The 16,447-nt window shown below is 39.7% G+C and overlaps 2 protein-coding genes across 2 annotated transcripts in view; both read right to left on the reverse strand.

The window, feature by feature from the left end:
• The window catches only part of LOC114287028 (protein DETOXIFICATION 41), a 29,307-nt gene that overhangs the window by 3,907 nt on the left and 8,953 nt on the right, over positions 1–16,447 (reverse strand). The window lies entirely within an intron of this gene.
• On the reverse strand, positions 9,686–14,459 carry LOC114287029 (uncharacterized). Its single transcript, XM_082899283.1, has 3 exons — positions 11,340–14,459; positions 10,590–11,248; positions 9,686–10,509 (listed from the first exon to the last, which is right to left on the reverse strand). Exon 3 carries the CDS (start codon positions 10,505–10,507, stop codon positions 9,800–9,802), a length of 708 nt encoding a protein of 235 aa, XP_082755409.1. The 5' UTR covers positions 10,508–10,509; positions 10,590–11,248; positions 11,340–14,459; the 3' UTR covers positions 9,686–9,799.

The raw sequence follows: 16,447 nt of genomic DNA on the forward strand, positions 1-16,447 counted from the left end.
TTAGGAGATCAATTCATATCTTTACTAAAAAGTCCTGCCCAGAAAGGGTTTTTTTTTTTTTTCCTAAAAAAAAAGCGCTAAAATATGCACTTTTAGGCCTCGTTTGGCAAGTGATTTTTTAGCCAAAAAGTTAAAAAGTCACCAAAAAAATCAAAAAACCAACAACCCATACAAAAAAGTCAAAGATTTTATTTTCTTTCTACTTTTTGCACATTTTTTCATAAAAAGTCAAAAATTCATCCCAAACATACTATTTTTTTTTTATATCACATTTTAACCAAAAAGTCAAAAAGTTACTAAAAAAGTATGTTCCCAAACGAAGCTATTAAAATAATTTCGTGCAAAAAAGTTTACTTTTTGATACTAAAATTTTGGTTCCAGAAAATAGTACCTCATTAAATATTCTATTTCATTCTTAATTTTTATCTTTAAAATACTAATTTGTTGTTGTATTATATTCTCTAAGCCCATCAAAGATTGGGCGGCTGGTTTTGGTGAGTTTAGAAAATGGACATGGGTTTCTATCTAATTTACTAATTGGACTAGAGGATTCACTTTAAGGCAATTTGTGTCTATCTTGGGTTCAATTATGTGATCTCAATCATCTAATTTTTAATACAGTTCTGCTGGGACCCCAGTGGGGTGACCCCCAGCACCTCACCTTCATGTCCCCAGCACCTCACCTTCATGTCGGGGCTGTGACTTGCAGACTAAAAAAAAAAAACAATTAAATTGATCCAATCACAAAATAGTGAGGATGTTGGGGGTCCAACTCATTTTCCTTTTTAATATTTGTTAAGTAGATCATTTATGTTGAGAATCACATTGATCGAATATTTTTACCACATGCTCAGATTATTTTTTCTTTTTTCTTTTTCTTTTTCTTTTAAATTTTGACAAGAAGTATGATTCTGAAAATATGTAGTCTATTTTTAAATATATGTATATATGTATATATATATATATAATCCAAACAAATGTCTATTGATAGCTGATTAATTGAATTTTTTACATAAATAATCTACTCAAAAGAAGCTAATAATTTAGAAATTTAAATCACAGAGATAGACTTGAGACTGGCTCAAATTTCCCTAAATTGGACACTCCAAGTTAATTAGAGGACTAAAGGGAAGCATTCTTCTTAAAAAATACAATGAAGTGAGAAAATATTGTTGAAAAATAATGATGAAGTAAAAAAATAAAAGAAAGTTACATTTCTGTTCTCGAGGGTCACGTTACAACTTCATAGAAACTGTAAATTCTTTAACTGTTAAAAATAAAAAATAAAATATTAAAATGAAATTTATTACTGTATTCATCCCAAAATATTATTACTTTATTTTATATTTCATTATCTCAAAATATTAGTCTATTTTCAAATTTTGATCACTAAAATAATATATAAATTTTTTATTTTGTCATTCTTTTAAATTTATTAGCCTTTGTTTGGCAAGATGGTTTTCAGGTTTTTTTGGCTATTTTAGCCACAAAAAACAAAATAGGCTATTTTAGCCATAACAAACAAAATATCACATCCAACCTATAATCATTACATTCTTCTCTCACAAAAAAAGTCAAAAAAGCCAAAAAGCCCTTCCCAAACCAAGCTTTTTAGCCCAGGCTAAAATAGCCAAAAAAGCCAAAAAGTCAAAAAGCCAACCTACTTCCCAAACCAAGCCTAAAAAGTTGATGTTCCAAAAAACGTGTACTATCAAAGGGTATTTATGAAAATTTAATATTTTTAAAATGCAATAATTATATTACTGAAAAAAAATTAAATTTTTCAAAAAAGACTAATATTTTGGACAGAAAGAGTATTTTTAATTACATATATACTGTGCAATCAAAGAAGGTCACGTTACAACTTCATAGAAACTATAAATACTTGACTGTTAAAAAAAATTATAATAATACAATAAACTCAGACTTAATTACATAAAATTTATTCAAAATTATAATTTTGTGAGTCAAATTTATTCTATATATATATTTAAAACTATACAAATTTAATCTCAACTCCATAGTCTCATTGGGGGTAGATAAGGGGCTCGTTTAGAAAGTTGACTATTTTAATAAGTTATTTAAATTTTTGACTATTTTAATAAGTTAAAATACTAGTATTTGGAGAGATGGTTATATATATATTTTTTTACAATTAATGTGATTGAGAGGGTAATTTATAATTGGACCAAGCTAAAGGCCTCTTTGTAAGTTGGGCCGCATAAATGGGTCGGGGTAAAGGGATGACATAGCCCGGTCTTTGAGCTAACGAGTTGGACCTAGGCGAAGTTGGACCGAGCTAAGCATCGCTCATAGTAGCGCCGAGCTAAGGCCGTCACTGGGCATGGTTCGATCAGTCTGAAGTAAATAGCTCGGTTAGAGCATGCACAACCGAGGTACAAGCGGTGAAGGAAAGACCCGAGCTAGGTAAAGCTCGGTCTAACCTGCCACTTGAGCGTGGCAGTACTAGCTCAGTCGTTTGGTCATACCACCGAGCTAGAACTATCTCACTTGGTTTATGCAGTGAGGGGGGTGTGAAAGGATAATCATTATTTTTCAGGAGTGTGATTTCTAGGAAGACTCTACATGGAAGAATAAGAGTTTTACTAGGATTGTGCTATGCGGAACCTATAAAAGCTCACAACATCACCTATGTAGAGGTAACACAACTTTGATTCTCGAATACACAGAACTTTTGTCTATTTGTCTATTTTGCTGACTTAGGCATCGGAGAGGTATCCGACACACACCCGCCGGCTAGCTTACGTTTGTGTTTTCAAGGAATAAAGCGACGACATTTGGAGGAGCATAAACTTGATCAACGGGATTATACGAGAACATTATTTCATGCTCGTACAATTGGCGCCGTCTGTGGGAATTCCAGAAAGAACAAAACCTCTTGATCGAGTTTTCCTCGCTAGTTGGAAGTAATGGTGCACAATGAAGACTTGCCGCAATCTACCCTCTATCTCTCCCATGGCGGATTTAGAGCCCCGGCGACAGAACTCCCAGAGGGATGCAAAGGGGAGGCGGGCTAGCAGCCCCCGTCGCTCCCAAAATCTTGAAAAACAGTGGCGGAGGATTGACCCTCAAGGCCTGGAAGATCGCGTGAAAGAGTAGGATGAGTTGATACGAAAGATGGCGGCAGACATGGAGTCAATGAAGCGCCAGATAAAAGGCAAAGGGGTGGCGATAGGAGAGGGGCGCAAAAGCAACACGCCCATTCGCCACTCGGAAGATCGTGGTAGGCATACCACACCATTGCAAGCAATGAGTAGGAGTCTGAGAACAGGCGGCACTCAATCAAGGACTTCCAGGACTCGTCACTCCAGGTCTAAGAGAACGAGAACTGAGAGGTCGCATACTGAGGGAAGCACCTATCGGCCCTCACATACGCACCAGACATCATCTAGGCACACGGAGTTGCCGAGGTCGTCTGACTTGCGAACTGTGCTTGAAGAAAGGGCACGATGGAAGGAGGACACCAGGGCACGCGATCTGCGCAAGGTTTCAGCCCTTTAGCGGTTGGCCCCTCGGACGCATGGGAGCGTTGAGGTAGGAATGCCAATACCGTGCCTTACTTACGAACCAACGGACAAAGCATTAGTAAGGTTACAGAGCTCACCGTTCGTTCCGGCAATTGAGAATGCACCACTACCTTTGGGCTTTCTCTAGCCAAAATTCACTACTTACGAAGGAAAGACAGACCCCTACATGCACCTGAGCCACTTTTGCTAGGTTATGGCAGTATACAGGCGGAACGAGGCCTTAATGTGTATCTTGTTCCCATCCAGCCTGGGCGACCTAGGTTTAACCTGGTTCGAAAGGCTACCAGAAGGTAGTATCACCTCATGGGCACAGTTGGCAGAGGCGTTCGTGACTAGATTCAAGACGAACACCAAAACACCAGTGGAGATTGACCAGTTACTCTCCATTGACATGGGCGACAAGGAAACGTTGAGATCCTATAACAATCGTTATTGAGAGACCATCAACCAAATTGGGGATTGCCCTACAAACCTCGCCATTGCACAATACAAACAAGGTCTGCCAGTCAGAAACAAGTTGAGGGACTCGATTACTATGACGCCATCCCTCACGATGGAGGCCTTAATGGAGCGAGTGCATTAACATATTCGCGTGGAGAAAGATGGCACCCATGCTAAAACAAAATCTGGCACAGCAGCAATGCCAGATAAAAAGACTACGGCAAAAGTCAACACAGTAGAACGACCAAGCAGGAATGGGCGAGGTAGGCGGGCTAACAGAGAAGACCCAGACAAAAGGTGGTTAAAAGTTCGCACTGACATTACCACGGTGTTCAAAAAACCGATCTACCGAATCCTAAGTGAGATACGAGACGAACCTTTCGTCCGATGGCCAGCTAAATTGGGAGAAGCACAAAAAGGACTATGACGAGAGGTCCCGGTGCACCTTCCATGATGAAAATGGGCACCGCACTGAAAATTGCACGCCGTTGGGACAACATTTAGAGGAGTTAGTGGCGGCTGGGCACCTGGACCAGCACATAGAAGGAGGAACACAGCCAGCCCCCCAGAACCATAACATCCCAAACGGGATGCTGGTCGACGCTCTACCTCAAGGTGTAATTAACGTAATACATGGAGTATTTGAACCTGAGCAGGTATGTGAGCTCAGGGGAATGCTCAAAAGGGCTGAGCACTTAAGGGAGGTATTAAGTGCACAACCTACCAACAAAAAGAGGAGAACAGAGGCCACCGATGTCATATCTTTTTCAGAAAAAGATTTAGCAAGGATATATTGCCTTCACAACAATGCATTGGTTGTCACTCTACGCGTTAAGAATTTTGACGTCAAACGAATTTTGATCGACCAAGGAAGCTCATGTGAGATAATGTATTATGAAACCTTTAAACAACTAAAACTGGAGGACAAACACATGGCACCTGCAACATTTCCCCCGATCGGATTCAATTCAATGCCAGTGTGGCCAGTAGGCAAAATAATTCTCCCAGTCAAAGGAACCATGACAAAACAGGCGGAGTTCTGGGTATTAAAAGTTCCTTCCACCTACAACATAATCTTGGAGGACATGGTTGCATGCCATGCGATCGGTAGCGTCAACCTACCATCAAGTATTGCGGTTTCCCAACGAAGCCAGAGTGATTGAAGAGGTCTTTGGAGACCAAATTATGTCAAAACAATGCTCCGTCACAGTAAATGGCAGTCGTGCTGCCAAAGGCTATGTACAGATGGTGGAAGAACCTGAGAGCAATGAACTATTTGCCGATGTTGGCAAGGCAGCTGAACAAAAGGCAATGGAAGACTTGGTACAGGTAAGAATAGATGAAAAAGACCTAGAAAATTTCTTTTTGCTTGGCTCGTCTTTGTCCAGCACTGAGAGAATAGAGGTCATGGAATTCTTAACCTCTAACATCGAAGTGTTTTCCTGGACACCGTATAACATGCCTGGCATTGACCCAAACTTCATCTGTCACCAACTGAACGTCCACTCAACTGCCAGACTGGTTATACAGTGCACTCGCAGATCAGCACTCCACTATGCCGAGATAGTGGCGGAAGAAGTGGGAAACTTGCTAGAGGCAGGAGCTATCAAAGAGGTACACTACCCTAGATGGATCTCCAATACCGTAGTAGTGCCAAAGAAGAACGAAAAACGGCGTGTCTGCGTGGACTACAAAACAGTCAACAAGGTATGCCCAAAACACAGTTTTCCCCTACTACGGATAGACCAACTGGTAGACCTGACGGCAGGACACAATCGACTTAGCTTCCTTGATGCGTACAGAGGTTACTATCAGATCGCTATGTATGAACCAGACCAGGAGGTCACATCCTTTATAACGCCTAGAGGATTGTACTGTTACAAGGTCATGCCCTTTGGCCTAAAGAACGCAGGGGCAACATTCCAACGGATGGTCACCAAGATGTTCAAACCATTGTTAGGCAGAACAATGGAGGCTTACATCGATGACAGGGTAGTCAAGAGCAAGGATGAGAAGGACCATCTCAGGGACCTAGATGAAATGTTCCAGATTCTGAAGAAGTACAAGTTACTCCTAAATGCATCCAAGTGTGCATTTGGTGTAGGATCAAGCCAATTCCTAGGCTTCCTGGTGACCAACTGAGGTATAGAGCCAAACCCCTCTCAGATCAAAGCAATCCAGGATCTAGAGAGGCCCAACATAGTAAAAGAAGTGCAGCATCTCACTGGCCTGGCAGTTGCGCTCAACCGGTTCATAAGTCGGTCGTCAAACAGATGTCGACCATTTTTCCAAGAATTAAAAGCCAAGTTTAAGTGGGACGAAGAATGCGACCTCGCCCTAGAAAGCTTGAAAGAATACATGTCTTCTTCACCATTGCTAGTAACCCCAATACCTGGAGAAGAGCTCTTTTTGTACTTAGCAGTTTCACAGCACGCAGTCAGTGCTGTGTCGGTCAGAGCAGAAGGAATCCAATATCTGCCCATCTTTTATGTCAGCAAGACCTTGTTGGGCGCAAAAACCAAGTACTTACCATTGGAAAAACTAGCTTTAGCCCTGATGATGGCCTCCAGGAAACTATCGCATTATTTCCACGCCCACACCATAATCGTCCTAACAGCTTTTCCGTTAAAAGCTTTGTTTGAGAGGGCGAACTTTTCTGGGCGAATCTTGAAGTGGGCGGTGTAATTGGGACAGTATGATGTCAAGTTTAACCCAGAACCACAATAAAAGCTCAAGCTTTGGCAGACTTTGTGGCAGAGTTCACGCCAGGAAGCCATCACATCTGCCCAGTTGACTTGACTGGTACAATCGAAATAGGGACGGAAAGTGTTGCAGGAAATGCACAACCCCTAATACAGGATACTCAGCCACATCCCAAGGTATATCGGATTGAGGAAAGTGCAGAAAAGGCAAACCATGCTGCACCAGGCAAAGACTCATCAACAAACAAAAACTTGGTACAGTCAGATAGTGAGGGGCAAACAGTAGGGGTGGACTTACAAGAAAATATCAACAACACTTACGATCCAAAAACATCATCCGACCCCTCAACTTGCTGGAAGCTATTCGTTGGAAAGATGTGGAAGCTCCTTGTGGATGGAGCATCTAACAGGCACGGTGCAGGACTTGACATGGTCCTCATCTCACCAGATGGCTTAGTAATGAAACAAACAGCCAACCTAGGATTCCCAACATCAAACACTGAGGCGGAGTATAAAGCGCTCTTAGCAAGCCTAAAATCAGCACTCTTCATGAAGGTCACCAAGCTAATGGTTTATAGTGACTCCCAGCTGGTAGTAAACTAGATTTCAGACGACTACGAGGCAAAAGATAAGAGGATGGCTAAGTACCAAGAGTTAGTCAGAAAGGAGATCATGAAATTCGAGGTAGTACGGATAGAGTAGATCAGCCGTGAAGAAAACAGTAGAGCAGACGAGCTAACAGGCTTCGCTTCGATGGCAGATACATCCATCCCACATCCATTACTAATTGACTTCTTACCAAGACCAAGCATTGAAGAACCTGAAGTAACAGAGGTATGTTGTGCCAAACTAGGCCCTTCATGGATGAATCCCATTATAGTGTTCTTAAAGGACGACATCTTACCCGAAGATAAGAAAGAGGCTAACAAAATAAGAGCAAAGTCACAGTGATTTTGGCTCTCCCCATCAATGTCCTTGTACAAAAAATCCTTCACAGGACCTGACTTGAAATGTGTCCATCCTAGCAAGGTTGAGGCATTCTTGTTCAAGACACACGAAGGCGTATGCGAAAGCCACCAAGGGAAAAGATCATTGCCCTACAGAGCAATTTCGCAAGGATATTGGTGGCCTTACATGCAAGTAGATTCAGAGAAGTATGTGAAGAAATGCGAGAAACGTCAGAAGTTCGCACACCAAATACATCAACCAGCCAGAGAGCTTCTACCTTTAACTAGCCCATGGCCCTTCGCAATGTAGAGCCTGGACATAGTAGGACCATTTCCAACGGCACCCGGCAACAGAAAGTTCTTTCTCGCAGCAACCGCCTACTTCACAAAGTGGGTGGAAGCAGAAGCACTCGCATCAATAAAGAAGAAAGATGTGAAGAAGTTCGTCTGGCAGAATATCATCACTTGGTTCGATATACCAAAAGCTCTAATATCTAACAACGGCACTCAGTTCGATGGCAAAATTTTTAGAGGCTTTTGTGAGGAATACAAGATAGAATTCTATAACTCTACACCGACATACCCCCAAGCAAATGGCGAAGTGGAAGCATCAAACAAAACCGTCTTGGATGGATTGAAGAAAAGGCTAGAGAAAGCAAAAGGCAAGTGGGCGGAGGAGCTCCCTCATGTTTTATGGGCTTATCGTACCACACATCGGCTGTCTACTAGAGAAACATCTTTTTCCTTGGCCTATAATATGGAAGCAGTAATCTCACTGGAAGTCGACCTCCCCACAATTAGAAGTGAAAACTTTGATCCAGACTTAAACGGAGAAGCCATAGCATTGGAGCTCGACCTTGCAGAAAAAAGAAGAGAAAGAGTACTGGTACACATTGCCTCATATCAGCAGGAGTTATCTAGAAAATATAACAAGACAGTACATCCGAGGCAATTCAAGATTGGAGATTGGGTGCTGCGCAAAGTAATGAGAAACACCCTGGTCCCTGGAGACGGCAAGTTAGAGCCTAATTGGAAAGGACCTTACAAAGTGGTTGGATTAGCAGGAAAATGGGCATACCACTTGGAGGATAAAGACAGCAAGGTCATTCCCAGGCCATGGAACACTGCCAATCTTAAGCTATTTTATTTTTAGCTTTTCTTTAAAGTACTTGTAATTTTTCCTTTTTCAATAAAACAAGTAGTTTCTTTCCAGTATAATTGCTTTCTGTTGTAAAAGTTGTTTTAGTAAGCTAGGGCATTGAAAGCAGAGTTGGCCGGAATAACCAACTTTGAACTCTCTTTAGCCAAGATCAGGATCTAGGCTGAAGAGGTTGGCTGAAAAAACCAATACTTCTCCTAAGCCAAGATAAGGATCTAGGCTGCAGGACGTTTGGCAGGAAAAACTAAACACTTCGCTCGAAGTTGGCAGGAATAACCAACTTTAAGCTCTCTTCAGCCAAGATCAGGATCTAGGCTGAAGAGGTTGGCTGGAAAAACCAATACTTCCCCTAAGCCAAGATAAGGATCTAGGCTGCAGGACGTTTGGCAGGAAAAACCAAACACTTCGCTCTAGGTTGGCAGGAATAACCAACTTTGAGCTCTCTTTAGCCAAGATTAGGATCTATGCTGAAGAGGTTGGCTGGAAAAACCAACACTCACTTCTCCTAAGCCGAGATAAGGATCTAGGTTGCAGGAAGTTTGGCCGGAATAACCAAACACTTTGCTCTAAGTTGGCAGGAATAACCAACTTTAAGTACTCTTCAGCCGAGATAAGGATTTAGGCTGAAGAGTGGTTGGCTGGAATAACCAACTTTGAGTACTCTTTCAGCCGAGATAATGATCTAGGCTAAAGAGTGGTTGACTAGAATAACCAACTTTAGGTACTCTTCACCCGAGATAAGGGTCTAGGATGAAGAGAATTGGCAGGAATGACCGAACAAAATACAAGACTCCAAGACCGAGATAAGTACCACGGCCATAGAAAGCTAAACTTCATACAAATTGTAGTTGAAAAATAAGTACAGGTATGAAATAAACCGAGCAAAAAGATGCAGAAATTGAAGATTTCATTCCAAATTCAAGTCAAAGGTACATAAAGTGGAGCCTCAGCCCGGTTACAAATTTCTTACAGTTAAGCATCTAAAAAGAAGAAAGTACATGGTCAAGCAAAGAGGTCATCTAAATCAACATCCAAGTCAACCCGAGCCTCACCAATTGGTAGCCCGGCATCGGCTAGTAGGTCGGTCTCCACCACGTCGTCAGCCGCAATGGGCACCGGTGGTCCCACCCGAGCTAACTGGACAACTGGAAGACCGGGATCAGTGATAGCGGCAGGAATAATGCTGGGCTTTGGAGTTGCTTCTTCTTCCTCACCTTGAAGAAATTTTTGTTGAATGGCGTAGGCATACTCCGCCATGTAGCTCGGTATGAAATACGGAGGAGGGTTGAGGAAGACTTCGGTCTCTAGGCCATGACCGAGCTGCGCCACGGCTGCTTTCCACCCACATTTGAAAAATATATCCTTAGCAGCTTCGCACCGCAGGATATAGGTGGCTTCACTTTCTTTGTAACCGCGATCTTCTGCCTCCTCCATCTTTTTCTCAAGCTCCGTTATCTTGGCATTCTTCTTATTCTCGACTTTAGCAAGCTCGCGCAGATAACGGTCCTTCAGCTCGGTTAATAATTTTTGTTTGTCCGCCTCCGTTGTGTCTACTAGCCCGGTGAGTCGGGCAACTTCTGATTGCAGCTCCGCCATTTTTTGCTTAGCCTTGTTTAGCTCGACCGTTTTGCTATCAACCTCAGCTACGGCCAGCCATGTCGTCTTGCACAGTTCTAGCACATGCTTATGCGCAATGTGGTTTTTCTGCATAGCTTGCGAAAGGAGAGAAAACGAGTGATTAAAAATCGAGCAAACAGATGGTGTAAAATGAAAGACGATTAAGAGTACTTACCAGCACCATTGACTTCGTCGCTGACCGGATGGCCTTTAGCTCAGTCAAATGGTCATGATGTTCCATGTCATGGGGCAAGCACACACTCTTGGCCAGGTTAAAGGCAAGTGTATGATCTTTGTCTACTACAACCGAATCTGTGTTTTGAATAGCTCGATTCTTAAAAGTGAGTTTTGGGGCCCAATCAGAAGATTTATCCCGGTCGGAACGTTCGGGCTCTGGGCTGGGCGAAGTGATTTGCGGAAACACGGTTTCATCCTCGTCAACAAGGCGTGGCTCGGTTGTGGAAGTCCGAGCGCGCTTGCTTGGCCAAGATGATGAAGGCTGGGCAGTTGGAAGCGCTACCACAGCCTCTTGTGTTTGGCCGGCCTGTGGTACCTTGGGTTGGTTTGTTTCGGTAATAAGTGCTCTGACTGCCTTCTTTTTGGCCATTTCTTGCTCTTCTGTTAATGGAATGAGGTTGATTTGTAGAAGGGTTGGATTGGGTTCTGGTGATGGCTCTAGAAGGAAATCTATCACCCTAGTCTTCCTCTTGCTGCTGTATCTGTATGTCGATTCGAAATTGAGTAGATCGGCCCAATTTCTATCACGATATCGAAGCGCGGCACGGAGTGCGTCGAGAATGTGATAATTGTACTGCGACTTCAGATGGTTCAAGTCTGCATAAAGGAAAAAGGCCAACGGTTAGCACGGTGCAAAAATTATCTCGGTCAAGAAAAGAAAGCACAAACTAAGTCGAGGTATTTATACCGGCTACTCCTTTATTCCAGTTAATTTGGTCGCCCGGGATCTGGGCTTCCTAATCTTCGAAGTTGCCTGAGACCCAGAAAAAGTCATCATCATTTACGTCTTTGTCTGGTGTCTTCTTTATTATTTTCTCTCGGCGACGTCTTATTCTTAAATAATATATCCATCCATCTTCGTTTTGGCCTAATGAATATTGGTGGAATAACTCCGCTAAACTGAGATTAAGGCCAAGCCGACGGTTTAGCTCGGTGATGCCATTTATTATTCTGTACGAATTGGCACTGAGCTGGGTTGGGCAAAGTCTTGTTTGTCGAAAGAATTCACAAAGCAGAGGCTGAACAGGAAAACGAAGGCCAGCCTCTATAATGGAAATGACGTTAAAAGGGACGAAGCCCGATTTTCCCCAGGGAATGGTGTCTAGTTTGGCTAGTGAGAGGTGGACGTCATCTGGAATTTGGTAATCCTTTCGGAACTCGGCTATGGCCCCTGGAGAGTTCACTAAAAATCGATACTTCCCCATGTGGCCTCAAATTATGTATAATTTAGCTTGGCATTTGAGATGACCTTCGGTATCTCGGTTGAGCATGCAATGGTGTGCCTGGCCAACCTAAGTCAGTCTGCAAAGTGAAGAGGAAAAGTGTTAAGCACAGATCGTTGGGCCGTGCTAAAAGTAACAAAGGCAAAATAAATGGAATCTTAGCTCGGCTACGTGGGATACTATCTGTTTTTAGCCCGGTTGGAGCGGAGGACTTTAGCTCGGTTAAGTGGAAAGAAAGGTACGTAGCCCGGTAAAAGCCTAGGGTACAGCATTCTTGGTTCGGTTTTAATTAAGTCAGAGAGCTGGTTTGGTCCCAAGTGTTAGCCCGGTCATTATCTAAGGCTTCCTTGTTCGGTAGTGCGCCCACCTAATGCAGTTCCCTAGCTCGGCTAAGTGAAACAGAAAGTCCTTAGACCTATTGAAACTTAATCTAGTTCGACTGGGTGCACACCTTAAGTACAAACAGGTTCCTAGTTCGGTTGAAGTGTTATTTTGGATCAAAAGCGTCATTTTTCAGATTGGTTATGAATCCAGTGGATCTATTACATGGTTCTTGGAATAAAGTGGTCATTTTCCATGAAGACTACAAAGTGTTTTGAGAAACATATATATTATCCTATGTATTACAATACAAATGCAAAATGAATGGAAAGAAATAGAGGATTGAGCTACTTACGGATTGAAAACGGAAGGATGCAGATTTGAAACCACGTAGATGGTGATGAGAACGCAAGCTTCGCAGGTACTGAGGTTACAAAAATGGAGGCTCAAGCAGAAGAGAGAGAGATGATGAATAGCGATATGTTTTGTTTGAAGAATAGGGTTTTGTTTTGTGTAAAGAGAGTGAAAAAGGCGGGACTGTTCAAAATTCGCGAGATACGAAGTCGGCGTCGACAGCTGTACTCAACCAATAGGGGCCTGCCACGTGTCCATGGAATAGAAAGCGATTCAGTTACAGCAATTGAAAAGACGTTTTGACCGGACAGATTTGTAGCCCGGTGTGAATTTAGTTCGGTTGAAGGCCACTTTTTAGCTGGGCAGGTAGAAGAGTAATCCCAATCATGCTACGCAGATGGAATTAAGGGGCAATTGGGAGGGTAATTTATAATTGGGCCGAGCTAAAGGCCTTTTTGTAAGTTGGGCCGCATAAACGGGCCGGGGTAAAGGGATGACATAGCCCGGTCTTTGAGCTAACGAGTTGGACCCAGGCGAAGTTGGACCGAGCTAAGCATCGCGCATAGTAGCGCCGAGCTAAGGCCGTCACTAGGCATGGTTCGATCAGTCTGAAGTAAATAGCTCGGTTGGAGTATGCCCAACCGAAGTACAAGCGGTGAAAGAAAGACCCGAGCTAGGCAGATCTCGGTCTAACCTGCCACTTGAGCGTGGTAGTACTAGCTCGGTCGTTTGGTCATACCACCGAACTAGAACCATCTCACTTGGTTTATGCATTGAGGGGGGTGTGTAAGGATAATCATTATCTTTCAAGAATGTGATTTCTAGGAGGATTCTACATGAAAGAATAAGAGTTCTACTAAGATTGTGCTATGTGGAACCTATAAAAGCTCACAACATCACCTATGTAGAGGTAATACAATTTTGATTCTCGAATACACAGAGTTTTTGTCTATTTGTCTATTTTGCTAACTTAGGCATAGGAGAGGTATCCGGCACACACCCGCCGGTTAGCTTACGTTTGTGTTTTCAGGGAATAAAGCGACGACGTTTGGAGAAGCGCAAACTTGATCAACAGGATTACACAAGAACATTATTTCGTGCTCGTACAGTGATATTTATGAAAAAAATAAAATAATTATAAATTTGATGTAACATTTTATCTTATTAACTATTTTAATTTATTTTATCTTTTTATAAATTAAAAAAAAAAATTGTCAAATAAGGCCTGGATATGGTAGATAGAATTGCTTAAAATAAAATGAAATTTATTATAAAGTACATAGATGTGCATGTACTGTGTAAAATTTAGAGCATCTATAGTGAATGTGTTAAAAAGTGTGTTATATAATAAAAAATAATAAAATTGTGATCTAAATTTGTATGTTAAGAGTTGGTTAATTTAGGTTAAGTTTAGCATCTTTAAAAAAATTTAAAAAGTCAAAAAGTTATTAAAAAATAAAAAAGTTCATATTGTTTACTTCTTCTTGGCGGGAAATCTATCAATTGAAAAAAAAAAAACAAAACAAAACAAAACAAAACAAAAACAAAATAACTACACAAATTATGCAGCCACACATTCTAACAAAATTTTCAACGTGACACATTTGTAACCATTGATGTGATATAAAAAATAAAATATTAAAAATTAAAAAGTAACTGAAAGTGCACTGCGCAGTATCAACGAGGGTAATTTCATAATTTTATAATTTTATATAATATTTTAATAAATATTTTTTATAAAAAATTAAAAAAATTATTCAAATATTCATATTTTTTTATTTATTTTTTAATTTAAAAAAATAAAAAGTGTATTTATTTAAAATATTTTAAACAATCCCTTAATGAGTAAATAATGATATAAATAAATGTGGGACCCGTTTTTATGCCAACTCTCCTTACCCCCCCTCTCTCTCCCTCTTCTTCTTGTGCTGTCAACTCTGCCACTTCCCCCCCCCCCCGGCTCTCTCTCTCTCTCTCTCTGTCTTCTGACTTTCGCTGACCAACAGACTAGTCGCAATTAACACACTCAGTAACATCTGTCATCATTAATGAACAATTTGACAATTCTCTTGTGGAGACAAAAAAAAAAAAAAAAAAATCAAAATGCCAAAAGAGCGACGGTAATGAATTCTAAAAATAGAGTTCTAAATTAAGGAATTGTTTAAGATGGTCTAAATAAATATATTTTTTATTTTTTTATAAAAAAATATATAGAAAAATAGAGAGATGATGTGATAGAAAAAAAAATAAAAAGATGAATTATTTTGGTATTACCAAATTTGGCCTAAGTTTTACTTATGATGAAAAAAAATAAAAAATAAAATAGAAGAAAGTCAAAACATCATATTAACAGATAGACTCTACTCATTAGAGCTCCTTTAGAGCTCTTAAGTCTCGTTTGTCTGGAGAGCTAGAGGGAGATTGGAATTGGTAGTCAGGTGGTATCCACTAATATTATGTTTGTTTTGAGAGATAGGGAGGGGATTGATAGTGAGCTCCGGATTAGGATGGACCACCCCAAGGGGATTCGGATGGGCCTCCAAGACTTGGTATTAAAAAAATAGTCTGATGGACTAGAAATTATTTATTTATTTATTTATTATTTTATTTTTTACAGGTCGGCCTTTTTTTTAACATTAATGTTTAATTTTTTGTATTTTTTGTTAAGTAAAAATCATTATTTTATTTGTTTTATTTTTTTTTGAAAATTTTTTATTTTATTTTTATTTTTTAAAAAATTTTTACATGTTGGGCAATTTTTTAAAAACATTAATGTTTAATATTTTTGTATTTTTTATTTGTTTTATTATTTTATATTTATTTAATATAAAAATAATTTAACAATCTCTACACTAACAACTATTATCAAAACAAACACAATTTTACTTAATCCCTTCACTATCAATCCCTTCACTAATAATTTCTTCACTATCGATCTTTTCACTATCAATCCCCTTCATTCTATTTCTAAAAATAAATATGACCTTAATTTAGAGCACTCAAACATTTTTTATGCCAAAAAGATGGCATCTGACACTAACTTCCACATTAAAGTTCATATTTGTTTAGCAGATTAAGTTGGATGAGATTATTAGTGAAAAAATTATTAATGAAAGAATTGTTAATGTAAAGATTGTTAGTGAAGAGATTAAGTAAAAATATGTTTGTTTTGATGATAGTGTAGGAGATAATTAATGATGAGATTGTTAAATTATTTTTATATAAAATAAATAAATAAAGCATTTCTACATTTAAAAAAATAAGTATTTCTATATTTAAAAAAATTAAAACAAATATTAAAGTAAACAAGTGCACTTGATAAAAAAAATGAAATTAAAAAAATAATTTTTTTATATAAAATAGACTTAATTTTCTCACTATTTTTCTAATCTGACCTAAAATTTATCCAAACTAATCCCCTTATGTGAAAATATTTATAAGAGTCCTATGAAACTACTAATCCCTTCTTATTTTTATCAACCAAACATAGGTTATGTAAGGCCAATATCTCTACCCATAGAGCCAACAAACATCTGTAGTACGGACTACCCCTATAGAAGGTCCTATGTGCAAAATGCATTTTGTCCCACATCCATTGTACACACGGTCGTACACTTTTTTTTTGGCTTAAGGGTTCGTTTGATATCTCTTATATAATTTATTTTTTTATCTTTTTTTTATCACATCACCTTTTTATTTTTTTGTACATCTTTTCATAAAAAGGCAAAAAATACACTTTTTTAAAACATCCCAAACCAATCCTTAATATTGTATTCTAAATCAACATTAGTGAGGTGGAAATGAAAAAAAAAAAAATTGTAATTTACTGTCATATCATTAATAACATCTTTTAATTAGAGGTCTCAAATTTTATTTTTTTTAATTTTTTATAAATAGA

Source organism: Camellia sinensis, chromosome 12 (assembly GCF_055761805.1).
Source record: "Camellia sinensis isolate YWXY chromosome 12, ASM5576180v1, whole genome shotgun sequence".
In the NCBI taxonomy this organism is placed as follows: domain Eukaryota; kingdom Viridiplantae; phylum Streptophyta; class Magnoliopsida; order Ericales; family Theaceae; genus Camellia; species Camellia sinensis.